Consider the following 27,453-nt stretch of genomic DNA (forward strand, 5'->3'; position numbering starts at 1 on the left):
CAAATCTGTGACTCAGAGAAATTATTGTTTATAACTCGACGTATATTTTTTTTAACATACAGTTATTTTTGTAATTATTTCTATTAATAAATGCAGAATTATTATAATAACACTTAATTTACCTCGACATACCCTTAGAAAGAGAGCGAAGTATAATAATTGCTTCATAATTTTATCTCGCAATACGTATATATGTACTTCACAAAAACACACAAAATCAGTTTTACTTTTCTACTGACGTTGGTAAATCGTGTTTCTCCATGCTAAGTGTGATTCGTAAGTTCCTTAATAGTATTGTATATTAAAAGAAAATTCCTATTATTTTAACTGCATTGCAATTATTAAAATTCATCGATTGTACGTTTCGAGTGGAATTTGACGTCGAGTGTACACGACTTCAAATTGATATATGATATAAAAAAGTGTCAAAAGAAATATAAAATGATAAAGAAGATGCAAAAACTTCGTCGAATCTGTGATTATTTTAAAAACCCTCATTCCCCATTTTGATTCCGATTTTGAGTAGTCCCTTGAAATAATTTGGTATTTTTTCAATCATGAGGTTGGTTGCTCTGTGCCGCACATCTTTGAAAGCTGTTAACCTAAAAAAAAGTGGTGGTCCAGTGGTTCAAATCGGTAACTTTAAACGCTATTCGGTGGTGCATTTTTGCGTAAAAAAATTAACAACCATGGAGGAATCAAAGAAGACATCCAAAATCTACAGTAGGCACAACGACGTAAAACAAGAAGAGGTTGTCTCAATAATTTTTTCCCGCACAGGTACATTTTTTTTTTAATTTCAGAAACTACTCCAGCCTTTCGCATACGTATTGCAAGTCCCCGGAAAAAACATTAGGTCGAAATTAGCCCGCGCTTTCAACTACTGGCTCAACATTCCTGAAGACAAGTTGCAAGCGATTGAAAACATCATCGAAATGATGCACAACGCCAGTCTGCTGTACGTGGCTTGACTTGACTCACCTGACCTCACCTATTGTGACGCTTTTCATTCTAGCCTGGATGACATCCAAGACAATTCGATTCTTCGCCGGGGCATCCCTGTAGCCCACTCGATATACGGTGTAGCGAGCACCATCAATGCTGCCAATTATGTGTTGTTCATCGCATTAGAAAAAGTCCTTGAGCTGCGTCACCCTGAAGTATGCGCCAAGAAAGCGACAATTTTCCTGAATAAAAATTTTCTTGCAGGCTGTTCATGTTTACACTGAACAAGTTCTAGAGTTGCACAGGGGTCAAGGTATGGAGATCTACTGGAGGGACAGCTTTATTTGCCCCACTGAGGAAGAGTACAAGCAAATGACCATTCGGAGTAAGCTACTGCACCAATTATTAAAAATTAAAAAATATGTTCTATTATTTGTTAGAAACAGGAGGCCTTTTCATGTTAGCAATCAGACTGATGCAACTATTCAGCACCAACAAAGCAGATTACACGAAACTCACAGGAGTGCTGGGACTCTTCTTTCAAATTCGTGACGATTTCCTTAATTTAAGTTCTAAAGATGTATGTCGGGCAAAAAATCGCAGACGATATTTTTGACGTAACTTTTTCAGTACCAATTACATAAAAGCTACTGTGAGGATCTAACCGAAGGAAAATTTAGCTTTCCAATTATTCACGCCGTACGTAGTCAACCTAACGACAATCAAGTGATGCGTATCCTTTGATCAAAGCAAGCTCAAAATGACGCTACGTGATCGCTCCTTAACTGGTCATCAGACATATTGAGGCAAAGAACAAAAGACGACGAGGTGAAGAAGTACTGCGTCTCTTTGCTGGAAAAGTACGGAAGTTTCGATTATACCAAAAAAATTTTAGCAGAATTGAAGCGAGAAGCGCAGGACGAGGTCAACAAGTTAGGCGAAAATTCGTACATGGCGGAAGTCATGGACTACATTTTTAAATTGGATTAAGACTTTTATACATTTGTGCGCCGTTTATTTTTACAAAATTTATCAAATCGATGTTGTTGCGTTTTTGGGGGTGATTTATTGTGATACGTGTTTCGTTGCTTTACATAAACTATGTTTAACTTGGATTAAGTCTTATCAATGTCCTCGAACAAGGTTACGTTTGACCGTAAAATCATTGTTTTCCACCTTGCACGAGTCAACTTTGACAGTTCCACGTTCTGCACGAGCACGTCGAACCAATCCCCGACAGCATTTTAAAAAACCATCGCCTGAGGTCTCAGCTTTCTAGACCCACTTTGTATAGGGTGTTGCCTAACCTTCATTCGCATGCGCTACCATCTCTACCAGTTCTTGTGAGTGTTGATGATACTGAATGGGATTGGAATGGGAAGTTAGGTTGGGAATCGCGTTCAATCCACTTGCGATAAAACCAAACAGCCTTTTTGCCTTTTACGAGTAGTCCGTGGAATGTGTGTGGATGTGGAGGTGTAACACCTGCGCTATAATACGCAGTCGTACATAGATAACCTTAAAACATGGTGTGTTCGCAAAAGGATAAAGTGTAGTCGGGTTCAGATGGACCTGTCGTTTTAATAAACTTGTGAAGATTGTCATGTGAATATGTTTTTTATGGATTGGTTTGGGAATTCAAAAATTCGAAAAGGTAACACCCAAACATCCGGAGGACTTTCAAAATCCTCCGGTTATTGATTTTCGAAATACGCATTATCAAAATTCGGCCTTAGAATTTGTGCGAGTCCTGCTTCTTTGATCAAAACAATCCAAGTAATAATAATAATAACTGTATTAACAATTTCAATTGAAGTGAGGTGCGGACGTAACATTGCTTAGCAAGTTTTCCAAAGACTCTAAATAATTAAAATCAGAAGTGTCTTTGACATGTCCATGCGTAGGCGTGGACTTGACCTTCTACATTCGCTCTTGCAGCTTACATCTCACACTCAAAATTAATAATGAAGATCATCACTTCTAAAATGATAATGCAGGATGTGTGACTTAAGTCAGGTATTTACGCAGTGACGTCGCATAATTCTCTAGTTATTCTGTATTTGTCAGGCTAATTAAGCACCGACGTGACCTTAAGATTCCAAATTTTCTTCTCGAACAAGGAAACGTAAAATCCACCAAGGCACGCACCGATTTAACTTGAATCTTGATGCCATTTCAAAATAAAATGTTTTACGTAATGAGTCCTACGACCGATAACAAATCTCACGTCTCAAAGAATTATTATTTATCTTGCTGGGTTTTATATTCCAAATGAAGTAAACGTTTTGTTACTACAGATTTACCGTAGTAAATTTGAGGCATTTTATGCTGACGAAATAAAAAAATTTAAACAATTTTCCAGCATCGTCATTAGGAAGTTCATATTCCAAAGAAATTTTGTTGGGTTACCCAATATTTTTCTTGTAAGTATTCAGAATATATTTTGGTGATGGTTTTCACTGCTTCAGGTCAGAAATAATAATTCCATTAAGAACTTATTTTTTCTAGACTCGTTACCTTCGAGGATCGTTGCATTTTATCTGTATCAAGCTAACCTTCAAATTTATATTTTTCTTTTAATATTAATGAAGATGTATTAATTAAACAAGAGTGTTATTGCTTATGTCATAAAATTAGGTACATTTGCACGTTAAATCATGGAGTCTTGCAGTCTCATTAAGAAATCTCTCGGGTACTTTTGATAACGAAATGAATTACTTTCTTTTTTTTTATAGCAGATATAAATCTAAAAAGTTGTAAAACCTGCAGTTAATTGATACCTATTAACATAGTCAACGTGGAAACATCTCTGCGAATAAAAAGAAAGTACATTTTATCCTTTTCGGAATAGGTTCATAACAAATAGAGTCACACCTTTTATGGTTGGTTTTCGGTCAAATTCGGAGTGTCGTTTCATGATGAAAGTTTTCTCTTTTAAAGATACATATTTAAAATTCGGAGTCGACACCAAATCTGAAATTATCAATACATTTCACTCGAAAGTAAAGACCGATTTCTGGGAAAACCGGACAAGTCCAAACCGAATTAAGTAAATTAAACTCGGCGATTTGTTCTCATAAATGAATTAAAAATGTACATTGTTTACAGTCTAGTTGTTGCAGACAGCAAATGGACAACATGAAATTCATCTTGCGTCATTTTCTCACTTAACTTACATAAGCAATAATAAAAATGGAAAAATGAAAGTCGAAATAAAATTGTCGATGTTGTTCTTCAAATAATTATTCTCGCATTGCACACTCTCTAATTACTCTGAGGTGGTAGGTCTGTTCTGTTGTGCATCTTGCTTCACCCATCGTCGCACATTTTTGACGATTGTTTTTCGACAGGATTCAAAGCAAAAAGTCGGCTGAGCTCTCATGGGGCAATGCATGTCGCGTAAGGCCGCAGGTGCTTTCGCAGCTTCTGCAGCCGCTGCACACAGCAAACCCACGAAGATGCAGAAGCACGGACAGATCCAGGTGCGTAAAACGTTCAGCTTGATTTATGAAAATAAAAAAGATCGGTCGGGGCCGCGTCTCCAATTAGATCTAAAATTGATACCGCCTCTTCGCGGCCACGCTTCTCGAGCAGATCTCCTTTCGCCGGCACAAAGGATACCACCTGATCAGATAAGGACTGTTTGCAATTGCAACAGCTTATCAACTTGACCGTGTCATCACGCAGATCGAACCTGTGTTCGAATTTTTGTGCTGAACGAAAGTCGAATGGAAAAAGTAGCATTTTCTATAAAAACCAGTCTTGTACGCATCGCACCGGAGATAAATGACTGGGAGAAAGTTGATGAATCGTGTGTTTAGACGTTTTGGGAACGCGAGAAAAATGAACAATGCCCCATTATCATAATCGAGGCTTGCGGCGGAATCCTCCAGAAACATTCTTCACCGTCGAGATCTTCCTGATAAGCGCAATTAGCGATTTGTACCCCCGTCGGGGTAAAACGCGATTCGGACGGCGCATGTCGTCGCGGCGCCGCAAAGCCTCCAAAACACCGATCAATTGTGGTGTTCGAGACGCTACTCCAACGCGAATTAAATGCCTCCGTCTATGAATCACCGTTCTGCACGACCGGCAAAGATAACATGAAACAAATCAACGTTGTCAAGTGAGGTTTTAGTGTGGTCGAGATTTTCCGATACGCCATGGACAACTACGCCACCCTGATGATGGACCAGGCTCCGCCGGACCTCCAGGTAAGAAGACACCGATAGATTCGCACTTCGAGGTCAAGTGAATTACGGCCGATGCAAATTAAAAGGAAGCTGCCGGCAGGAATGAATGGACTAACGAGATGTACAGCTTGTACAGTTAGGCGCATATTGAAATGTCCCGTTCAAATGACCAATCGCCGATATTTATTTATCGAGTCTTCTAGGTTACTCGCTCAGTCACGACTTACTTAAACCCGGTTCTTCGATGGCGCTTTGCTTCGAATTCCCCAAAAAAAAATTGTTATTGGAGCGGATGCGCCACCTCTTACCCTCTCCCATGTGTCCCTGTTTACCTTTCACCCCAAAGGTGCGTGCCGAAATCGTTCAAATCACGATCAACTGCGACGTTACGGTTGCCTCTTTTGCCGCATAATTTCCGCTGTTAAATAATTGTGTCGCATCACTTGTTCCATGTGGTAACGATAAATGCACTCAGCAACGCTGCGAAATGTCTACCCGCAGGACCGAAATGAAGACCAGACAAAAAAAAAACTTGTATCAGCTCAGGTGAAAGCGGAAGTGGAATCAAATTAAACTATTGTTGTGCAAAAAACGTACCAATTATTTTTTACAATGGTGTTGTAGCCGTTGGGTGATCTGCTCGATCTGGCAAACAAATTACTTCGCCACTCTGGATTCAATTCGAAATTTATTTTTGGCCAATGACAGGATGTAATTATTAAAATTATTCCGCAAATTGCTAGTTTTCTGTCATTATCTACTTATTAAATTACTTGAACCCTTCATTATCCTTGTGCGATCGTAATTAATTAATTAACTACTGGATAACCTGCTCGCAGTTCACATTGTACCATTTGCATAAATATCGAATCTCAACTGGTGATAACCAGGAAGTCGTGATTGGTATGCAAAACGGTGCTCTTTAGAATGGTAGTCCTGGTGCGTAAGCTGTTGCAATGGAGAGGTGATAATTAAAAACAACTGTACTCATCTCTTGTGTGTCGCACGTTGGAAATTAATTTTTTTCCATGATTTACAGTTGTACGCCTCGTGCACATGTCATTGATTTTTTTTTTTTACAGTGAAAGTGCATACGGTCGGTCTATTATCGATCAGCGACGTGACCAATCGAATAATTTCGATTAACAATTAATGACGGAATTGTTGACAGTTCACGCAAACAATTTTTCCAAATAGTGCCAATCTTTTATTTGTACGAGTAAAAGGAGGGCACTTTTTGTCTGTCGACTATTAATTATGGCCACATGCCGCTCTCACAAGCTGTTTGGCTTCTCATCGAATAATTGGCAATAATTTTGAAAAAGAAAATGATGAATATTTATGACAAATTAAAATATCTCAGTGTTTTATCTCTCATCTTCATCTAGCAGATACTGACGCAACAATGGCCCAAGATTGCTCGTTATTTGATATTGTTTGCTAATCCACTCCGTAAAGGAAATAATAAAATAATTGCATTCATTTTCTGCGTCCGAACGTGGGAATTAACTGTACACAGGAACCAGATTGGAATAACAATAAAAGAGGTCAAAGAAATTTTCCATCGGGCAGCGCCATTTTGTAATTTTCGTGTGGTTCAAAATGTCCGCACATGATTGAATATGTTTGATTAGAAATTAGAGAGCAGAAACGTACGTCTTCATTAGCATCATAAATTCCTGCGGAGCTCGTTACATTCGTTAACACCGCAATTTAAAGTTTCCATAGAAGCGAGAGAAAAAAATCTACCGCCGGCACCATTGTGTCAGTTTTCACGGTGAACGTGTAAACAGATAATACCATTTTCAGATAACTTGCCACTGAATATCTTTCACCTTCGGGGCACACGTGGCTCGAAAGAAATCATTTCGCCGAGGAATTTACAATCCAGTCAAAAAATGTGGTCGCATTGTCAGATTCGTTTCGCCAGAAAAATATTTGCACAAGTTTTTTACATGAAACGTTGTCGTTTACGTAACGGATGCAAAGTACCATGATACTTGTCCACCTTCGTACAGAACGTGTGCAGAATAGTACAGTTGTATTTGCACCAAATGGTATAGAATTAGTAATCGTAATATTGAGAATTATTTCGGGACACGTGTACTAAAGCATGAAATAACACGACAAGAAAAAATCAACGGTACTTCCGTGCAGCACTAAAAAAGACGGAAATTCAGTCATTAATAGCTGGATTCCCAGTTTCACTTAACGTTTTTCTAATTAAAGCGCGCCACGTCCTCTGATGAAGAAACCGAAGGAAAATCTAATTCGCTTCCTCGTGTCGTACCCCGGAAATTACCAACATGAACAGAACTCCGGGGAGAGTATTTTTGTCATTTTTGTTTCGGGATTTGCCCTCGATTTCCGTTGTTGTTAGTAGAAAAAGGGGTGGCACCGCTCCGTCGTCTAGAATCTAGATAAGACCAATTTCCGATTGCGTTCTTCGAAAATAGTACTCGATCGATGACCGGCATTAATTAAACGGATTCGTTTTGTTTTGTAGAGTCCGGGCGACGACGACAAGGACTTGTCCCGAAAGCAGTCTCTCCACACGAAAGGCGTCTCGACGTCGTTCGGCTTCAAGCGTCGTCCGACGACTGCACCGTCGATAGCGTCCAATTCGAATGCAGCTCGGCGTCTTGCCAACACTGACATCATAGACAGGAACGGGAACGGGAACAGCGACACCGAACCGCTCACCACCAACATAGCGCCTACTGCACGCTCGACGCCTAGATTGATGCCGCCCAAGAAGGAGGGCATTGCCACCAGAGTGAACCGGTTCGGGTTCAGACAACCCCAAGGGAACAGACTCCACAAAGTGTCCGACCTGAACAACGCCCCCGCAGAGTTGTGCAACAACAATGTTGCCAAAGTCAAGTCGAACCAGGCCAAAGTCAAGGGGGTGGCGGTGGACAGCAACAAGAACAGGATGGCGAAGCCGCCCCAGGTGAAGGTTCGCGACTCGTTGAAGACGAATTTTTCTGAAGGAGTTTTTTTCAGGCCGAGAAGTTTATGCTGCAGTCCACGCAACTGCCCCGTCCGGAGCCGATCCGAGTCATCGAGACAAAAACGGCAAAAACTCTGGCGAACAACAGCAAAAAGAGCGCTTATCACGAAGATAACTCCTCCAAGGAAGGCTCTCTCACGGAAGATTCGGGAGTTGGCAGTCAAGTCAGCGCCGACGTGGTACCCGGAGTGGAACGTCTGAATTTTTCACCGACTTACGGCGCCCGAAGGAGCTTCCACAAGTCCCGAAACCTCGAGATCGTCCGATCCGGCAACAGTTTCGACGTTCGCGACTTGGACGACACTTCGGAGAGTTGCGTCCCCTTACCTCAACTCCCCAGCGCTTTCAGTACCGCCGCAGACAACTCCCGAGGGTCTGTACTTGCTCTAGTGTCAAATGTCTGTCTACAAAAATCGATTGCAGGGTCTACCACAATTCCGGTTTTGTCCGGGAGAAGGCGAGGGAGTACCAGAGACAAATCGAGACCGACAACAGGAGGAAGATCTCGATCACGTCGTCGGAGGGTTTCAGCGACGACTACGGCGACGAGGAGAAGACGTTCAGGGACAAGTTCAAGAGCGAGAAAACTTTCATTAAACCGAGCCCGCACAGATTCCTCAAGTGCAAGCCCGAAGTCAAGGACGATTCGAGTCCTCCGAGTTCGGACGAACACGAGTGGGTCCACGGAGGCGAGGCGATGGCCGACGAAGTCAGCTTCTCCATGAGTTCGAGCGACGAGAGCAAAGAAAAAGACGAACCTCCAGTCGCCCCCTCGAACGTGACCAACATCACGTCGGCCCTCCACAACTTGATGAACGCCTCCCTGTCCAACACCTCCCCCAAGCCGGACATCAAAAACATGCTGCTGACAATAGAAGACCCCAAGTTCGCCGCCGTCGCGAGCAACGCCAGCTTGCTGCTAGACGACGAAACTTCACCGGTCGACAGTCTACTCAGCTGTTCCGAGTCCGAAGAGGTGCTCAGGTGGAAGACGAACAAGAGCTCGTCCAACTCCAAGGACATCAACGAGAAACTGACACCTCCCAGTCCCGGCACGCCGACCAACGCCTCCAACTCCCTCTCGCTCTCGGACGGCAAAGACGATTTCCTCATCGACGACGAGATCGCCGATCAGCCGGCTCTAGTTTTCGAAGACACGCTCATCGCCAACAATGAAACGACGTACAGCATGTCGCAGAACAACTCGGAGAGCACCGCCACGATGGTGGACTCGACGCCGAAGCCGAAGAGACGAAACTTCCTGGTGGTCGAGGGCAGTCCTCTCTCCTTGAGGAAGAAGAAGGCCTTTCACAGCAGGACGGGCTCTTTGGACACGTTGTCCCCCTGCGAGAGCATCGCCAGTGACGACCTGATGATGGATTACGAGTACAGTCAGAGCAGCGGCGTCGAAGATCTCGACAAGTAAAGTTTATCGAATCATTTTGTCCTGTTTTTGACAAGTGCGACTTTCAGGAACGAGTCGCAGAATCACGGATTCTTGTCTCTGGACGAGACCGTGATCAGAAAGGCGGACGCTGAAACCGGAGGGGAGATTCTGAGGGATTGGTCCATTTTGTTGGGGAATTACACGGGCGACAAATCGCTGAAGAGGTGAGTCCGAATGTGATATTTTTCCTAATTGCTCAACCTTCAAAGATACGAGCGAAAAAATTCAGTTTTTAATTATTCAACACGGTAAAATATAAAAAGGTTTAATGGAAATTGGAAATATTGATTCGTAAGCTGCTAATAAAAAAAAAACGAATTTATTTATGGGTATTTCCTAATATGTAAATGTAAATTTGCACAAGTCACGCTTATCTACATGTATTGTTTGTTGAAACAATTAGAACTCTCAATAAAACAGGTTAATGACGACCTATCAAGGAAGATACTTCGTTGTATACAAAAGCTGATGACCCTAAAAAAATTATGGCCTGTTAAAAATAACATTAAAGGAATTTGTGTTTTGATCAAGGATAAACAAGTAATTTGTTGTTTGTTTTGAAAAAAATAAAACAGATGAGAATGAAGGTAATCTGTTGGGAAAAGGATATTTCGAGCGAAATAATAATACATATCGGAAACTAATCGCTTAAACAACTTAAGTTACTTTTGTTTTATTCGCTTGGGATGTAATCGAACGAACTATTAAATTTAGATGAGGTGATCATAGGAAATTAATGTTCTACTAGTTTTCGAACATTGAACTCTCTCCACTGAATCGTTTTCCCCAGGATTAGCTCAATCGATTATGTATTATGTAACTATTGCTCTGTAGTTTATTAACGAAAAATCCGATTTAATAAAACGGCATTCCCATGAAGGGTTTAATAGCGGTTAAAATGTTCCCAAAAAACCGGTAGAGATCTTGCGTCTTGTTTTTTAATTTTTCAGTTCAATTTTAGACCAAGCTAAAACATTTATCCAACAAAAATAACTTATTTTGCCACTTTCCGGTTTATTTCATTTGTATTTCACATTCGAGTAATTTCGTGTTTTTCGGTGTATTAATATCTGCGCCTTTCAAACGACCAATGCCATCAAGATATCTCCACGTGGGACAATTTACTTGCCCATCAAAAGCTTGACGAGCACTAACGATCGCCCCACGCACACCGTGAACTGTATTTATTTTGATAATTGAATTTTACCGCACTCTGCTTGCTTGTTTATCATTAAATCTGTCCTCGACGACCCGATCTGATTATCGATTATCGCTCGATGGGCACAAACGGAGAAAACAATTCAACGAGCCAGGATAAAAATGAAGAATGCGGGAAACGTTCAAGGTTTCGTTGCGACAGATTAGAACGGAATAACCCTGGAAGTAAAAGTACCAAAAATTAAATACCCTACTTCTACCTACCGCTCAACCTACCCATCTACCAACCCACGTAATCGGAGTAATAATCGAAAGAATGGTCGTTCCGCGCGCTAACTTTATGCATTTCCCGTTCGAAGGCTGGCAACACAGCAGGAGTATACCTGCTGACGATGACAGGTGAACCAGTTACGGTACTGTTACGGTCGTAGTGTATTCGGTACATTGTTCAAAGCGACAACAAAGGGCTACGTTTTGTGAAATGATTGGCGCTCGCGATATCTTATTGTTATCTCGTGCTCGGAAAATGTGACGTTAGTAAAATCGCCAGTTCCAGTCGAATTTTAAACCGATGTCGGACTCGTGATGAGCAACAAAGTACCAAGAGACAAAGGAAGCAATTTGAGAAGTGCGACCGGGACAGGACCGGTCTTGTACTATCAGAATGGGTAATTTTTTTATTTTGTCGAGTAATAATTTTGCAAAACTATCATCACCGCTTATCGGCGAGAGAGTGATCACTTCGTGAAAACATAATCGATAAACGGCACGATATAATTGTTCAATAAAGAATTATTGGACCGCAGTTCCTTGTTAACGATCTGGCTTTCACCACCAGGCGAACGATATATTTTAAGGAATTGTTGAAAGATGCCAGATTTGCATAAAAATATCGTTTTACTTAATTCCGGCAACGTTGCTCCTCTTTTCTGGGAATGTTTTAATGCTTTTTATTACAGTATTCGATATAATGGATCATTGTTTTGTTATCTGTGACTTCATCAGTTTTATTAATGTCGTTGGCGTGGTAGGCACCCGATATTGATTCTTTGCCCACAGATTTGCGACCGAAAAAAATTACTCCCATCTGTTCGCTTCATATTTATCGACATATTTTCTGAATATTACTGGAAACCTTTCCAAAACGTAAAGTGCAACTTCTTAAAATCAAATTTAGACGACTTCCAAAAACTTATCAGAAGTAGTACTCGGAGGAAAATATTTGAACGATAATAAACGTGGCAAATATGATATTTATGCCTGTTACTTGTTTACCCGTTCATTATGCAATGATCGGGTACAAGATAAAATTGTGATAAAATTTTAAAAAAAGGTAAATAAAACGTTTCCTGTTTCGGCAAACGTGACTAAGTAACAATTTTATAAAGCAGGAAACAAGTCGCCAAAGACAACTCGATGTCATCCTCCTCTTTCTTTTGCCCGCTTCCAGACGAGACAATTTATTGTAGCGTCTGGTGCGCCGTTGATTTTTTCGTTTGTGAAGATTTTGTCGTAATTTTTTGTTTTTTGTCGTGATTAATGGATTTGTGCATTTTCGACTGCGCATCGTTAATTTTATCGAGCAAATATGGGCGAGTGTGCGCATTCGTCCGCGATCAAGACGAAGAATTTTCACGGAGCGGCACTTCTTTTTCGCCACATATTCACACAAGATTCGACGATCCGTTCTGTTAAATCAAGTGTGATGAACGTTTTAATCCAAGTTAAAAATCGGTGTCGACGACAACAACATCACGATGACTGAAACGTCGCACCAAATCGATAAATCTGACCCGGCCACGTAAAATTCCGCTCCGTTTTTCTTGTGGACGGATGGAGGAAAACGACAAACCCAGTTTTTCGGTGGAGCGCAATGTGACGATTTCGATGACAGTTTTTACTCATCAGTTCTTTTTCGCCCAAGAAGTTTCTTGTGATCCATGTGCCTCAACTCGATATTTTTCTTGACCAGGAAAACAATTTACAATTGTACAAATTACTCTCTACACGAATATATTTTTTTAGACAATTTTAACATGAAGAACGTAATCGTAATAAAAACAAACAGAACCACAGAACTGCGGTGTAACAGAACACCTTGTTGTGTTTCTAGCAACAAAAGTGTGCAAGGGACACAATTTGCAAAAAGTCTAACTTGCACGCCCACCTCTTCGCCTAAAGCTACAAGAGCCAATTCGGGGTAGGCTTGAATAAATAACAAAGAGAAATTTATTTCTCATGCTGTGCGTTGATTTGACGAGGATGAGTAATTCCTCGTGGTATTCACCATTTAAGTCCTCTCGAGCGCGTGGGATCTTGAGAACAATGTTTTTTGGGTTGAAGGAACTCTAAATTGCTGTCAAATAAAATCTGACATTTAACGCTTTCGTGTGGGCACCTGGTGCGAAGGTGACCCAGAGACCGCTCTTCCGCGATATCTACCATCAAATGTTTGTTTGCAAGTCCCACCACCCGACACTTCATTATTTCGTTTGTTTCACAAAGGTAATAATTCCAATTAGTTCGTTGTAAAACGAGCTCCCAACTTCCTGCCGTGCGGATGTTAAACAACAACACGTTTCAGTTTTAATTAATGCGGTCGGTCGAAAAAATCCAAATATTTCGCCGACTTTACGAATCATAACGGTAACAGTAAAACTCGTGAGAAATTAATTAAGCCTTTTCGCGCTCCGATTAGTACGGTCGTACTTTGGGTGGTACTGAATTGTTTTTGATTTGCAGTAACGCGAGCAAAACGTCTCGTCTCCTTTGGTCCAGGACGGGAACGCCGAGTTCGATTCCCGACTCCCCCAAGTCGGTAGACGGCAAATCCGCGGCGAGATCTCGACACTCTGTCACGAGCAGTCCTCTCCGGCTGACGAAAGCAGTTCCTTTATCCGCAGGATACGAGTCGGACGATTCCATCCGATTAGACCGAGCCAACCACTCGGCGATGAAGCAGGAGATAATGAGCATGAAGACCATGCTCCTCAAACTGAGACGCGTTTTAAACGAGGTACATTATTTGCACTCCCCCGTTTTAACGGTGTGTTCGACAAGAACTCTTGCTCGGATACACCCGCCGAAATTATCTGCTTTGTTTTTATGTTACTGTTCATTTAGCGTATGTTGTGTCGTCTTATTTTCATTTTCATGTTTTGCATGTTTCATTGTAATCATCCAGCAGCCAGACGAAGATATTGTGTTGAGGGTAAGTTTCTGCATTTCTATCGTTAGAAACCGAATCCTTTGGCGCGTCTCCTGCAGAGCAATTTCTGTTCCAGTCCGAAACTCACATTCCATTTGACGGTCAGTTAACAAATGGTCTCTTCAATGGCCTATGCTCTTCTGTGGACGACGCACAAAACGACGAAGCCAACGACAGTAGATTAGAACTGGCCGAGTTGCGGAGACAAGTCCTGTTCCTGCAGGGACAACTCGAGGACAAGGAGAAGACCGTGCAGGAGCTGCAGGAACAGATGATCAAGCTCGCGACCGACAACTACACCTCCAATTCGGCCCCGGCCTCTACCGTTGCCGCTTCGGAGAGTTGCACGTGCAACGCCGCCACACAGACTGAAAGGGTAAGACGGTTCGAGTGTGGAGTCGAGGGGTGACGGTGATTTTTCTTGGCGATTTTTCTACAGATTCGTCCAATATCGGCCGGTCCTTCCTTGCTTAATGGCTCGCCTACGGACGCCGGCAATATTGGATCTCTAGTCAGGTAAACCTGTTTTATGTCTTCGTGGGTCTCTGGTCGACGACTGACTCCACGTTATACAACAAAATTAAAAGTGGAATGTCTAACCGCAACAAAATCGCGTTTAAACGCCATTAAATTTTTAAACGACCTCTATAAAATGTCAAAAGCAATTGTTTTAGTCACGACAGACCTTTACAATAACATTGTTGTTTGTTTGTGCTGCTTCACGACCGGACAGCTTTAGGATTGGGAAGGTAGTGTTAGCTGATCTCTTATTTGGTGTGGTTGTTTTGTGTGCTGTTAATTTACTGTGCCTTTTCAACATCTTATATTCTTGTACTTCCTGTTATTATAATCGTTTTATCGAAGAATCTTAAAATATTTTTTATAAACAGACTTTATTAAAAATCAACGGTGCTTAAACACGTCTGATAATTTGGGCCTTAAAGATTACTTTTTCCCCATGTTAAAACCGTACAGTGTTCAATGTGAACCGTGCGATATATCGTATTTTTATATTAGATGAGATAGTTGTCCATAACCAAAACTTGTAATCGCAAATTTCACTGTTTCATGCTGCCACGTAGCAATTTCGGGTAAGATACATGTGAATGTTTGTTGGTGTTGTCTAAAGAGTAATTCCTGCACTCGTACGTTTTCGAAACTAATAAAACGTCAACCGTTCCGAGGAAAACGTTGCAACTAAGTTCGCGGGGCACGTCACAAGCTTTTCGTTCGTTTAATAATATAAAGTTTCATATTTGACTTTAGAATGCACCACCTGTGACCTCAGCTGCGTCGTTACCAGAACGAAAAATATTACCGGACGTTTCTTTTAATATTCAGAACGGTGTTCTGTACAGATATTGTCTCGTTGCAACCAAAATATTTCGTATCGTTCGTGGTTCGTCTGACGCTTCATTGCCAAATGTCTTGTTACAGTGCGAGTGAATCTCCGCAACAAAGAAGGTCTCGTCCTCCACTGCAGCCCGATTCCCCGGCAAAGAAACCGCCGACGAAATTGTGGAGGAAACCTGGAGAGCCCCCGTCACCACAACGTTACACCACTCATTCATCTATCCCACGCCGTGCAAATAGTCGGACTAGAACGCCTTCTCTACCGTCGTGATATTTATTGCTTTTAATTAAATCATTTCGATCGTGAAGAAGTACACGTCAAAGTTCCGCCTCAGTCGGAGAACGAAGCGCTGGCGGGGTCAGTTTCACGTGTACTCTCCGCACGTTTTAAATTATTTTTGTAAATAATCGTTTTGTATGTACTTAAGAGTAAACATTTTTGACTGTGATTACTTTGTTATGTTGCTGGAAAACTGGATTTATCTAGGTACTTAACTGTTAACGATGCTTTAACACATTTTTTTTCCAATGATCAATAAACTTTTTCTGAAGGTGTCGCAAGCCATTATTGCGGAATGAAATTTTGTTCGAACTTGACCTAATAACGTAATAATTCAAATGTCTCTGTATATTAGTCGAATGAAAAACAAATCGTAATCCCTAATAATGTTTAAAACATTCGATAACCAGTCGTACCCACTTGTCATTTGTTTCGATTTTGTTCCGGTTCCGTTCATTCAAAACAATTCTTAAATGCTCGTAATTAGGTGATATCTGAAATTTATTTATTGTTACTCCTTAACTAAGTATTACTAGTGTAAAATAGAAATTGTATTATTTATGTAAGAATAAAGAGAAATTAAATAATCGCATATATTTCACTGCTGGTCTAATTTCGAACACCCAAAGTGTCTCAACCTACTCAGTACGAAAGCTAGGCCACACGGCTTGCACCCAAGTCTCACAGATGACACTGCTGCCAACAGAAATACTCGTGAGGTCACGGTTTATTAGTATTTTCTCATAAAAAATTTCGCATTATTTTTTTACGTTTGTTCCTCTTTAAGCTAGCTATTTCGATACGCTTTGAAGTTCTGAGCCGACGTTTTCTTTTATTAGTCTTCGCCCTTCGATTTTGTTCTTTTGTACGTCTTGAATAAATAACGTCAATTTTTCCACGTGAAACCGTACCGACTGAGTACACAACGAAACCGACACTTTGTTTCTCTTAGCGCACCATTTTCCCATTTCAGTTTTTTTCTAAAGCCCCAAAGCGCGTCAGACATAATAACGAAAACAAATGAACAACGTACTCAAAATCTTAATGGGAAAAAATTGTTTTTTGTTTGAAACTCAGAATTTGAGAATTTTCACCTGTGTGAACCGATTTTGATAAATTTGACAACTTGACAAAACGAAACGTCAAGCTAATTTTAAAGATTTTCAGCGATTTGGAGCCTTTGGGGGGCTCGTCGAACAAAAAAACGTTGTATTCAACTCGTTCTTGTGTAATTTGGGCTTTTTTTAGCAGTCGTGGACCTTTAAAACTCTCGTTTCACTCGAGTTTTAAACTGGCCACTCAAGCCAAAAAAAGCCCAAATTACACACGAACTCGTTAAATAAATTACTATTATTTGTGCAATTAACAACAAGCAACAATTTCAAAACAATTAGATAAAAAATGTCCTAATTTTAATCAAAATGAATGTTCAAAATGGTCACCGTTTATTACTTAAATTCCAGCCGATTTTCAAACTCGTTTTGATATTTTGAAACTTTTCTGGCATTAAACCAGGACAAATGGATTTTTCTAATCGATAAAAATTATAAACTGTCACTTTACTCTTTCACACGTTAAAAAAAAAGGATGTCATTTAATATTTTGCAATGAAGTTGGCTGGGGACGGAGTAGTGACGTAACAACTGTGGTGAGCTACGCCCTCCTGTGCGCTTTAAACTCATTCGAATTTTTCTCACGAACACTCGGTATATTTTCACGTTTGCCCCCACCTATCAACCAACTAACTTTTCAACAGCCGACTATCAATATTTTGCGAGATTCTTAAAACGGATTTTTTTCGCACAAACTTCCTTCTAAAATGTTGTGCTGGCGGCGGGAGTTTTGTTGGTGTAGTAAGCGAGGCTTATAAAACATTAAAGTAATTAAACTTTGGTTGTGCATATTTGATAAGCTGCAAAATTTCAAATTTAGGGTATGCATAATCTGATCCTATTAAAATCATCTCTATGTAAAACTTAATGACAAGTTGCTTTATTCGAGTGCTTTAAGCACGCAACCGCAGCATCATTTGCCCCACTCTTAAAGCATCTCGGAACGCGAAAGCTCTAAAAGCTCGCTGAATGCTATCAGTTCGGCGTCGGAAGTTTGGCACGGTGAAAGCTGCCGCCCCATCGTCTGAACATTACGTGCGTTAATTGCGGGACACAACCGAAATTTTCGACGTCCCGAAATCGACTCGGACCGAAAGACAATTCCATTCTCGGAGAGATCTCGACCAGGATGTGAGACTCCCGACCGTTTCTCGCCGACTTTGGAGAACATTCCCGTTTTGCGGTGCTGTAATTAGCCGAAACTGGTGATGCCGAAACTATTCCAGACGTTGTTCGATTGTGACGTCGACAACATCCAACACTCGCAGCAATGTTTATTTGAATCGTAATTGTTGTGTTCGAGAGTTGTACATTTTGGTACAAATGTTCCCGAGCATTAACCCGACCGTTAACAATGAATGTGTGGGAGTCGGCGGTCTGAGGACGATGAACAATGTTCCTATCAGAGACAGTTCTAATCGGTACTCGAGCTTTTTCAACTGTTTCCTACCTTTCACACGGTTTTGGGGAGTTTTTACTGCTGTGGGTAAGTGAGAAATTGGATACTATTGATGGCATCCCTTTTCTTTCTGGAACTCCTTTTGTCCTAACTACTTGGAAATGCCATTGCAGAACCTTTTGTTTTACGAAATGCAACTGAAACGTAATTTTCTTTTGATTTATGGACATGGCGGCTCGGTAAGACGAATGGATCTTGTCTTGTACTGTCGAGTATTTATCATTGCGGATAATATCCTCTGTTTTATTTAACGAGTTTAAAGTTCTACCCCGAACGATATTATTTTCCCTTCGCTCGTTGCGCACCTAATTCTATAAATTTCTGAAGGTTTGCTCTACTTCCAAAACTCTGTTTCGCCAACAAATAAGAAAATAATGACTAATTAATATGCTTATCTCGAGCATCTTTCCTTCTCGCACAAAACCCGACGTAATTAAATTATCTCGGTGACCAGAAAACTCAAATTATTATTTCCTCGCGACGCAGAATTCCAAACGCGAGATAACACAATTGCCACATCTTCGGTCAAAAAGTACGAATACTTCGAACAACCACACAAACGATCACGATTCAACAGTCTTTCATTACAAAAATTATTCACATCGTAATGAAGACCCGTTGAGAACTTTTCCCCCCGTTAAATTATTCGTTTCACGACTGCCAAATTGGGGGATTAATTCCCACAATAAAATTTTTTCGCCGCTTTAGGACCGATCATTAGCTTATCTCGAATTGGCATAATAAATTTGTTGCGGAAAAATTTTGAAGGCGTCTCAAAACCGTAATAGATTTTCTAATTTTATGCAAATGCAAGCTCGGGCGACACTTTTAAATTCTGCCTAGAATACACAAATAACGTTTCTTGAAATTCCTGCATCGAACTTATTCGGTGAAATAAAACATTTCGATAAAAATAACTTCATTGCTGCGCGCCACTTTGAATTTAAAATTTCCTCGGTCGAATATTCATTCGGAGCTTCTGACCTCGTCCTTTTTCTCTCGAATTAAATGGGATTTATTCAATACCGACCCCACTATGCTCGCCGCCACATCAAAATCATATTTACTAATCTGGCAGATTAAAATTTCGTGGTTGCATCACTGTAAAGTCAATTTTCCGGTGTCACCGGCCCCCATCAAAGAGTTTTATTTGTTTACGCTATGCGGTAATTCATTTAAAAGATTACTTTTTTAATTAACGTCAACTGTCCACCAGATTCACTACCGAATGTTTTAAATATCATCCCGAGCTGAACCCGTGGAACGAAACAAAGCGTATTTTGAGTGGACAAAGTTATTACATGCTGCTTTTTTCCTTTCTCCCAACAAAAACATTTTCATTTGGAATGGTGAAAATTTGACGGTCCGATCATCATCATTATCGACGCGATTTTCATTTTCGGCCCGGCAAATTAAATATGTAAGAATGGGTCGCCGGTTGCGTTGTCGAAGTGAAATAATTTAATTAGTCGTTCGAATTCAACAAACCGTTTAATTCAAACGATGCTCAAACATTATTAAATTTGGAACGAATCATGTGTCAACACGTTACGTTACGTGTCCCCCATCTGCAATTAAACATTAAGATAAATGTTGTTACAAATGTGCTAATGAAAACATGAAAGTAGAGTGCGCTTTGACAAAACCTCCGGGAAGATCCCACGAGGACATAATTTTGAATGTAGTTTAACTTGGGTAATGTATTTTACGTTGACAAACGTTTTCCCGTATGTTGTTTACACACTTAACTAAAGCGCCCGTAAAGTGCACCCTTTACCTCCTAATACCATTAGAAAGAAACTATTATTTTAAATTTTCAACGACCTCATTTTCATAGAGATTGCTTCGGAGACCTTCCACGGCCTATCCCTAAAATTTTAATGCCTCAAATTGACGGTAAATTTGAATGCGTCGACGTAAGAACAATCCCCCTTTTCCTTCGTGCGCCTCACGTCAAAAACAATTCCGAAATAAATAGTTGCTATTCGGGGAATTTTTTTTCAATTTTCCATTCCGACATGTGCACCAAATTGCTTTTCCGTGGAAGTGAACTTGAGCCTATCAGAACGAAATTGTCCCATCTTCCTCCTCCTGTTTATTAGCTGACTTGACGGGAAGAATCCATGACTTTTAAATTCGATACATAATCCTTCACAATCAAAAGTTCCAAGTCTCTTGTTCCCCGCAAGAGAAAAACATGGAAATTCCGCGCATTTACATAAACCGTGACGGCACGAACGAAACAATTTTCGTTGTAAATATGGATCGCTTTGGTCGGGCGCGAACGCAGAATAAATAACCGACGATGACACTTTCGATTTTAAAGGAGCGAACCAATCGGCGCCCAATTACCGCTGAAAAACTCCGACGGGACGTCCAGAATTGTTTGTCTTGGTGGTTTCGGAGGGTCGCTCCATGATACACTTGAATTTTGCAGATGGTACGTTTTTTATGACGCTTTCACCGGAATAAAACCGACCGGTGCATTTTTTTCCAAAGTAGCACCCAGCTCGAGTCTAGTTAGTTTATGGCCCCCTCGTAAATTCCCTAACAAGTTAGACATAAAATTTCTCTTTAAAAAATTGCATTGTTGGATCGGGAGCACCGTTTTATGCGATATTTCACTTAAGTATTTCTTTATTGCCCTAATATAAATGGAGATTAAGTAACGTTACGGATGGAGTTTAGTCAACTTCACGTTTGGCGGATGCGCCGGGAAAGGAACTCCCTCCGACACACTTAAATCAGAACGTGCACAAATCCTGACCGGTAAATAGCAAACACACGTTTTAAAGTTTAAACAATCCAACATAACATGCTTCCAGACCGTAACCAAGACCTGTGACCCACCGTACCGCAATAAATCCTGCAGCGTTTTCATTGTTGACCTAATTTATGGTCGCGGTCAATCCAAATATATTTACCAACAAGCATAACCTAAAGCTTCGTGGAAACACATTTTCGAATGCTGTGCCCAACAATATTTACCTGAACATGTTTTTAATCAAAAGCTATTTAAATAAAATAACATTCGAGGGACCGGAGGGCGTGTAATTTCGTTGAAAAAATAGTGAGGTCAGGTTAAATCCTCCGGTATTAAAACAACATTAAAGTAAAACTGGATGAAAGTTGGACGCTTCAAAGTCTCAAAAGAGGCTATTTCGGGGATCACCGACGACATCATGCAGATGCTTGGCCACTTTTTCCGGCCAATTATTCGAGAGGACTCGACAAGAACGTAATTGAATGTGGAACTAATTTTTTAACATTCCCTTTGATGTGTGCTCCAGTACGGTGCGATACTCCCGACAATGCGAAATAAGATGTTTAAGAGCAGACGATTGAAACGGCACGGTACAAATCTTAATTCGCTCAATAATCGAGTTAATTAATGCACATGCTGCTATTGTGACGGCACTTTCAATAGCTGTTGATTGTGCAGGGTAAATGGAGCGACCTGTACAAAGGTAATTGCATTTTGTGCATTATTGTTTGCAAAGGTTTCGGTAATGTCTATTAGGAATCGGTCCGCCCGGAATAATATGAACCTAACGCAATTTCACTTCTTAGCCTGTGTTAACTGTCATTGTGCCTGACGCAATCTGTTCCATCGAGTGGAATCTCCAGCTGCACCGTAACAGATCACCTCCAGCTCCGCGATACATCTTTTTTAGAGCATGTTTTACCTCGTCGTCATAAATCAAATTGTAAAATAAGAATTCACGTTAAAATTGCCTCGGGATCCATTAACACCTTTATATATCATAAAGAAAGATTTAGATACTTTCGAGAACATTCCGGGGAGAAAATCCCCATCTGATACACACACACACACACGCACACCACACACACATATCTAGGGATGTTGGTATTCACTCTGCGATTTTCCCCGTGAACCGACCGCCCCTGTTTAAAAATAAATTTTTGTCGCGCGCAAATTCCGATCGCTTCGATTCGTTAAACGTTCTTGTTTGTTCATCGCAACACCCACGTAGATTGATCGCTGCGATATCATTCCGAATCGTTATTATTTAGGGAGCTTTCCCGGATTTGTGTACGTGCAAACAGCGTTTTCTCGATTATTAGAGGGATCGGAGGGAGAGGCACGCGTCCACTCCGAATTAGTAGACTGATAGAAGTTTTAATAGAGAAAAACAAGCCCGGAGAAAAAGTTAGAGACGATAATAAATGGGTAAAAAGTTGGCCCCCATGTAAATTGTGGCCTTAAACATCGAGCTCAACTTTTCACATAAATCTTTTCAAATCCTCAGGAATTCGTGATTTACACGAACAGAGACAATGTCACATGTAACAAAAGAGATTTTCCAATTAAATGGTTCCACAGTGGAACACAGAAATTTTGAATCGGAAACTTTAAATCGAGTTGATCAACTCGTGTAATTTTATTATTTCAATATAAGGAAAGCTCTTAACTTTGATTAAGTTTAGTTCAGTGTCAGAACTTGTCTCGGCCTATCCATTACGCATTTACGGCGTAGTAAAACGATTAGCAAATACACAGCCACTTGAAAGTTTCGGCTCCGTTTGCGTCGTGGACACTCTCCTGATCAAATTTAAAACACGAATTCCAATTTTTTAACAAACCCACCCGACCGAACCCTCAGCACCTCGTAAAACCGTTACGTTACGCTCCGGCCCGGACTCCGTTTGCGTTTTGCATTATTTCGAAATTTTCCTCCAGATCTGGCCGATAAGAGTAAATTCAGCTAGCTTCGCAAGATTAGGACATACTGATAATCAGTTGTAATTCCCTCGGAGGAGCTCTAAAACCATCTTTTACATAATCCTTCTATTCGCTTTAACGGGGTGGAGCTCCGAAATTATTGCTTCAAACTGTTGTTCAACTATCAGGAAAAACACGGAACATGATAAAACGTTAAAATGAAATTTCAACCGGATTATCTTGGATGTTAATACGAGAACGTTCCGGAATATGGAATTAAAATGATACCGTGGGCCTCGTTCCAATTCCGCCGACGTGTTCACACAACTAACGCCCCCCAATTATCTTTTTACGCCACCATCATCTATTTTGCAAATTCGGAAACGCCTCGCTTGACCGTTCATTTTTCCTCTCGGAGGGGGCCGCGGAAACTCGGCGCAACTCGAAGAAAATATTTCATCCACGTCCCTACATCGACTCGGAGCCGATTCTCAAACACAAGTCAAAACTAAGAGTCATCAAAATTTCGGATTTCGGTAACAAAACTTTTCCCGCACCGCTGGCAAGACGGTTTTGTTTGGGAATCAAATGATAAATCAACGTTCCGGAGACGGAAGAGGATGATTATGTTAATTATAATCCTCGACGGAGTGGGAGATTATCACGATGATTCCTAGACTTTCCACTCTGTTTTATGGAGCCGATAAGATTCGATAACAATCGCGACACTAACACAATCGTTATTATGCCGGACCCTCGATATGCACTTAAGTCCTACGTTTGCGTTTAAATTATTCATATCATTGAAATTTACGAGCTTGTGCCGTTCCTCGTTAGCAATTTAACTTAATTGTTACTGCAGTGGTCCGTTGTTTATGTGTTTATGCTCTTACAATTAAATATTAAAGCCGTGCGACCCGTTTTTAAGTCAGTTAAAAAGTGGGTTCGCGTGACGTGGACAGATTTACCCTTCACGGGGGGAAAATCTAGATCGATGAGTTATTTTTAATAAAGGAAAAATCCCGTGGTATATCCAAATTTCCCATGATTTAACGGTAGGATGTGCGTGAAGATATCATAATTTGCAAACTAGATGGCGCGTGAAGGGCTCCGTCTCAAAGAATATCTCCCTCCTTTCAACTAGTAGCGGATAGGCAGCCACTCTTACACCCGCTCCCATAAATCACCGATTTTGTGCAAACTTTTAAACAAAAAATATCGATCCGGTTATTACTTAAATCGAATTCCAGTTATAATATTTCAAATGCGTTGAAAAGAATACGGCAGAAAGGAAAATTCGGAAATAATAAATTATTCCTTAAACTAACCAATATTTATCAAGCGATTTCTCTGTGTGTGAATCCGCGATCTTGGCTCGCAAAACTTTTTCCGCCGGTGAAATTTCGATCATCAATCTTTCCGTTCGAGGGGGGTGCACCTGACTGTGGTCTTTGTTCGTCCGCAGGACACACCAGTCCTAAATTTAAATGGCCGACTAAATGTGTGCAACGCCGCCGTACATCACACTCAATACCGCTCTTTAATTCAGATAATTAAACCTAAATTAACTACCGGGATAATTAATTCCAAGGTTCAAACTTAACTAAGACCTGAAATTGTTTGATTACAGTTCAAAGACAACGTAGTGAGCCGGGTTGATGGGCATCCGGCTGATTAAGATTCCGCAAGTTTGATAAAGGGCTACCGCCTAGACAATAGCCATCCGCTCGCAAGCAAACATCACAATCCTCCTGAATTTATAAAATCGACCGGCGACGGATAACAAAGATTGATGACTTTTCACCATCGATGTCGGCGCGTCAAGTTTCATTAATGTCTCATCAAAGTACCTCTCCACACAAAGGAGACTGTTTTTGCAATATTATGCAGCGACAAAACAAAACACTACGCGACCGAAATCCTGTCGACTGCATAAAAAACTATCGCTAACCAATAAACAACAGCGTTGAGTCGATTCCGGGGACTTAAGTAGCGCCATTTCGTTATTTTCGACGAGGGACACTTAATGGAGGGCCTGCTGGTCTTAAGCTGTTTTGCGGGGTCCATTGGGAGTAATGCTGATTCAACATTCTTTCTCCCACATTGAAGTTTCTTATATTAACAGCTATCTCAAGCCTGGACGAGGATCCGGGGATGCATTACGCTACTAATTTATCAGCAATAAGTCCCCCAGCCAAAACAGTATCAGTACTAAAAGTCAACGGTAAATAATAAACAAAGAAAACATGTTCACAGCTCGTGATCAGTTTTGAACAGTGGCGTTGGGAATTACCAAGACTCGGCGCCATCTTCCAAGATGGCGCCCAGACGAAACAACCAATTATAACTGTGCGATCGGAGGGTTTCCCGGTCAAATTGTGAAACAACAAAATCGCGATTTTTAAATGCGGATGATTTTTCATCGGACGGAAGTTTCGCACGTTCGTTATCCGGGCGAGTTAAGAGCCGGATTAAAATCGAATTAAATTTTTACAGAGTTCTTTTTATCTCCCGTGCACGTTGTACGGTCGGACAAACTCCGCTGGGAAATCGTCCAACTACCTATCGGAAAAATTAATAATTTATTCGGAGGCACAAACCTGGACATTCGGGACATATCTACGAACATAAATTTCGTACAGAATTTGCCACTTGAAGATCTGAATTTATGGCTTTTGGGGGAATTAGGGCGGCCGCCGGATATTTTTGCTATTTCACGTTCGCCGATGTTACACAGAACGTATGCAAAATAGCCAATTAAGGGCTTTTCGCAAAATTTGCAAGTAAATGTATGGCTTTACTAAGTAAGCTCTCTGCGTCACTGCCGTATTTGGATTAAGGTACGAAGTTTGTCGGAGCTTTGCAAAATATTACGACATGCTGAAATATACAGGTGTTCCGGATAATTTCCTCCGCTCCCTCCCGAACGAACAAACATATTTTTATTTTTGAAAATTATTCAAAAACACGACACCATCGATCACGTCGTTAATACTAATACGGATGACAAACGCGTTCAGATTCGTATCGCGATTAAAACATTTTCTGTACATATTATCCATTAATCACGACTAATTTCAATAAATATGTGCACGCTTTAATGTGATCCGTGACCAAACAAAATAATTTTCGTCGCACTTGGACGTACAAAAGTGAGATCCGTTTAATTAATTAAAACGATCTTATCTCGGCAACGAGTGTTTTTAAAGCCTAGCTAATTATATTTTATACAGTGATAACATTTTATTACACCTGAGGCGGCAGTTCTCGGAAAGAATTGTACCCTCAACGTTTTAATCTTCATCTTGGTAGAAAAACAAGCGTTGGGGCCAAATTCTATTTTTCCCAGTTAGAACAACACATTATGATTATTTAATGTTGTTCGCTTGCGTACGTAACACAAAAAAAAAAATTAACCGACATGTTATTTTTTCCAAAAAATACAATTTCAGAAAATTAATAAAAACCATGTCGTAAAACAGAAGAATCTCCATTAATTAAAGGAACAAAAAAGGGCGTTAAAACACGCCGTCGCGATTTTCGGCTCAAAACGATTTATCATTATTTAAATCGCATCCTAATTTGTAGGTACAACGTACCTACTTTGCATGGAAAAGTAGCTTTGCTCTGTTTTAATTAGGATAAATATTAAATTTTGACGAGGCTCCTGCGACCCTCCAAATGGGAAATTAATTTTGTTATTTTCCAAACGAGGAAAACAATACGATTCGCCTTAATACCTTGCACTCTTGTGGAACGTGACGTCGTAAACGTGAGTGTTGAATTAATTCGCGAATCATGTTAACGAAAAAATTGTTAAGACGACGGCTAATTAGCGATAGGCGTTAAGTTCGTGTACTTCCGGCGATAAATTCAAATTTAAAATCGCTTTTGATGTTGCGCTTCCAGATAATAATTACCAACTCGAACAAGTTATTGCATGAATAAACAACGAATATTTAAGCGGGCGGTTAAAAACAGTTTTTTTTCGATTCAATCCCGAACGCGAGTGACAGTTCGGAGAGTTTGTAATGAGGAACAGATTCTTGTGGAACTTTTCGAGCTTTTAATTTATGTAAAAATATGTGAACAAATCCGGAAGAGACGTTTCAAATTTGAAAACGTTGTATTTCTTTCGCACAGCTCAGACCTGCCCGGTCCGATTAAAAACATGGTCGATTCAGTGCAAACCCTTTGCAACAAAGAATTCTATTTGTCAGTAATTACTCCTTGTGCATTATAATTCAATTTTGAGTCGCAGTCGACAAAGCGCGACGTGCACAGTTTTGAGGCAAAGAGATTCAGCTTTGCGTCCTGGTTTTATTAAACCAATTAGTTTAATTGATCGTGACAGTTAGCTTCATTCCCAAAATTTAAAGTTCGATCGTTACTCAACCCGACGATTTTTGCTCCATTTTGCCACTCCACTCTCCACTATTAACGCATATAAATTAACATCGCTAATAAACACGTAAAGTTGGTAAAGTCTGCTCCCAGGAGTTCGCGCAAAGTTGAGTATCTCTGATGTAGATAATAAATTAAACCCTGCATGTGTGTCGGTTGCATCGCGAATTAAAATTCTGCAGCGGAGCGTTCGCAAA

General features: G+C 40.6%; 3 protein-coding genes and 1 long non-coding RNA gene across 11 annotated transcripts in view; 3 read left to right on the forward strand and 1 right to left on the reverse strand.

The window, feature by feature from the left end:
* The first annotated feature begins 173 nt into the window (after window positions 1–173).
* On the forward strand, window positions 174–2,060 carry qm (quemao). Of its 2 annotated transcripts, XM_069052885.1 has the most exons (8): window positions 174–276; window positions 563–752; window positions 804–958; window positions 1,016–1,160; window positions 1,210–1,330; window positions 1,386–1,525; window positions 1,576–1,678; window positions 1,742–2,060. In XM_069052885.1, exons 2-8 carry the CDS (start codon window positions 690–692, stop codon window positions 1,933–1,935), a joined length of 921 nt encoding a protein of 306 aa, XP_068908986.1. In that variant the 5' UTR covers window positions 174–276; window positions 563–689; the 3' UTR covers window positions 1,936–2,060. The 2 variants fall into 2 exon arrangements, with proteins under 2 accessions (XP_068908986.1, XP_068908985.1); XM_069052884.1 differs by lacking the exon at window positions 174–276 and having other exon boundaries at window positions 421–752.
* Window positions 2,061–2,211: 151 nt separating this feature from the next.
* On the forward strand, window positions 2,212–16,198 carry LOC138134553 (uncharacterized). 7 transcript variants are annotated; one of them, XM_069052877.1, is made up of 12 exons: window positions 2,212–2,599; window positions 3,308–3,368; window positions 4,296–4,427; window positions 7,645–8,091; window positions 8,145–8,524; window positions 8,575–9,573; window positions 9,625–9,762; window positions 13,499–13,772; window positions 13,941–13,967; window positions 14,041–14,340; window positions 14,404–14,480; window positions 15,402–16,198. In XM_069052877.1, the coding sequence occupies exons 3-12, from the start codon at window positions 4,326–4,328 to the stop codon at window positions 15,586–15,588; spliced, it is 2,931 nt and encodes a 976-aa protein (XP_068908978.1). In that variant the 5' UTR covers window positions 2,212–2,599; window positions 3,308–3,368; window positions 4,296–4,325; the 3' UTR covers window positions 15,589–16,198. The 7 variants fall into 7 exon arrangements, with proteins under 7 accessions (XP_068908978.1, XP_068908980.1, XP_068908981.1 ...); XM_069052879.1 differs by having other exon boundaries at window positions 13,944–13,967; XM_069052880.1 differs by lacking the exon at window positions 13,941–13,967.
* On the reverse strand, window positions 9,904–11,256 carry LOC138134555 (uncharacterized). The gene is made up of 2 exons (XR_011160764.1): window positions 11,033–11,256; window positions 9,904–10,975 (listed from the first exon to the last, which is right to left on the reverse strand). It is a non-coding gene; the product is annotated as an uncharacterized lncRNA (long non-coding RNA).
* Window positions 16,199–17,669: 1,471 nt separating the features above from the next.
* The window catches only part of LOC138135470 (uncharacterized), a 41,657-nt gene continuing 31,873 nt past the window's right edge, over window positions 17,670–27,453 (forward strand). Inside the window, exon 1 of the mRNA XM_069054209.1 lies at window positions 17,670–18,195. Coding sequence (XP_068910310.1) covers window positions 18,033–18,195 — 163 coding nt within the window. The 5' untranslated portion in view covers window positions 17,670–18,032. The remainder of the gene's footprint in view (window positions 18,196–27,453) is intronic.

This window comes from Tenebrio molitor, chromosome 7 (genome assembly GCF_963966145.1).
Source record: "Tenebrio molitor chromosome 7, icTenMoli1.1, whole genome shotgun sequence".
Classification (NCBI taxonomy): domain Eukaryota; kingdom Metazoa; phylum Arthropoda; class Insecta; order Coleoptera; family Tenebrionidae; genus Tenebrio; species Tenebrio molitor.

Bases quoted from the DNA above. Each gene is read 5' to 3' on its own strand.
- qm (XM_069052884.1), top strand. From the start codon at position 558: ATGAGGTTGGTTGCTCTGTGCCGCACATCTTTGAAAGCTGTTAACCTA. The intron at 959-1,015 runs GTACGTGGCTTG...TTTTCATTCTAG, and splicing joins ATGCACAACGCCAGTCTGCT to CCTGGATGACATCCAAGACA. The intron at 1,331-1,385 runs GTAAGCTACTGC...ATTATTTGTTAG, and splicing joins CAAGCAAATGACCATTCGGA to AAACAGGAGGCCTTTTCATG.
- LOC138134553 (XM_069052877.1), top strand. From the start codon at position 4,326: ATGGGGCAATGCATGTCGCGTAAGGCCGCAGGTGCTTTCGCAGCTTCT. The intron at 13,773-13,940 runs GTACATTATTTG...GTAATCATCCAG, and splicing joins TGAGACGCGTTTTAAACGAG to CAGCCAGACGAAGATATTGT. The intron at 14,341-14,403 runs GTAAGACGGTTC...ATTTTTCTACAG, and splicing joins CCGCCACACAGACTGAAAGG to ATTCGTCCAATATCGGCCGG.